The sequence below is a fragment of the Cicer arietinum genome, unplaced genomic scaffold (assembly GCF_000331145.2).
Source record: "Cicer arietinum cultivar CDC Frontier isolate Library 1 unplaced genomic scaffold, Cicar.CDCFrontier_v2.0 Ca_scaffold_1579_v2.0, whole genome shotgun sequence".
Classification (NCBI taxonomy): domain Eukaryota; kingdom Viridiplantae; phylum Streptophyta; class Magnoliopsida; order Fabales; family Fabaceae; genus Cicer; species Cicer arietinum.
The window spans coordinates 1-1,070 of record NW_027335228.1 but is presented as its reverse complement, the minus strand read 5'-3'; the positions used below and the strand labels follow the sequence as shown (position 1 = coordinate 1,070).

Genomic DNA, 1,070 nt, shown 5'->3' with positions numbered 1-1,070 from the left:
TTCCGATGACGTCTATGCCCCACATTGAGAATGGCCAGGGCGCTGAAAGGGTGTTCAGGGGTAATGGTGGGGCATGGATATTATCAGCATATATTTGACATTTATAACATTTCTTTACATAATTATAACAATCTTTTTCTAGGGTGAGCCAATAATATCCGGCCCGAAGAATCTTTCTAGACATGGCGTGTCCATTCATATGGATCCCATAAGAGCCATCGTGGATATCTTGTAGAATTTCCTTCGCCTCATTAACATCAACACATCTGAGGAGTACCATATCGTGATTCCTCTTATACAAAATATTTTCGTTCACAAAAAAGCTCGCGGATAACCGTCTCAAAGTTCTTTTCTCATTCTCCGATATTCCGGGAGGATATTCTCTATATATAAGATAATGTTTGATGTCGTGATACCACGGTTTTTCGTCAGTTTCTTCTTCCATGACATGGCAGTAGGCTTGATAATCTCGACTCTCCATTTTAATTGATGGGATTTCATCGTTTCGATTTATTTGGAACATAGATGATAAAGTAGCCAAAGCATCAGCCAATTGATTGTCTTCTCGAGGGACATGGTGAAACGTGATTTTGTCAAATTCTAAAGACAATTCTTTTATGTAGGTAAAATAAGGTATTAACTTCTTATCTCGAGTTTCCCATTCTTGGTTAAGCTGATTAATGACTAGGGCTGAATCTCCATATACTTCTAGAACTTTTGCTTTTGATTCCAAAGCCGCCAAAACTCCCATGGCGCAAGCTTCATATTCTGCCATATTATTGGTACAATCAAAACACAATCGCGCCGTGATAGGTATGAACTTCTTTTTTGGAGATATTAAAACAACCCCAATCCCATGCCCCATTATGTTTGAGGCCCCGTCGAACAACAAGGTCCATTTTCCATCATCATATTCTTCAGACAAAACCATGATACTTTCGTCTGGGAATTCACATTGCATTGATTTATAATCATCAACAAGTTGATTAGCTAGATAATCTGCCAATGCACTCCCTTTGATGGCTTTCTGAGTAACATATGTAATATCATATTCTGATAACATCACCTGC

The 1,070-nt window shown here is 38.5% G+C and overlaps 1 protein-coding gene across 1 annotated transcript; it reads right to left on the bottom strand.

Moving 5' to 3' along the window:
• Window positions 1–118: 118 nt before the first annotated feature.
• On the bottom strand, window positions 119–1,063 carry LOC101501492 (uncharacterized; the record flags this gene model as incomplete). Its single annotated transcript, XM_004516852.1, has 1 exon — window positions 119–1,063. A coding segment is annotated over exon 1 (945 nt), but the record flags the coding sequence as incomplete, so codon positions are not given.
• Window positions 1,064–1,070: the final 7 nt, after the last annotated feature.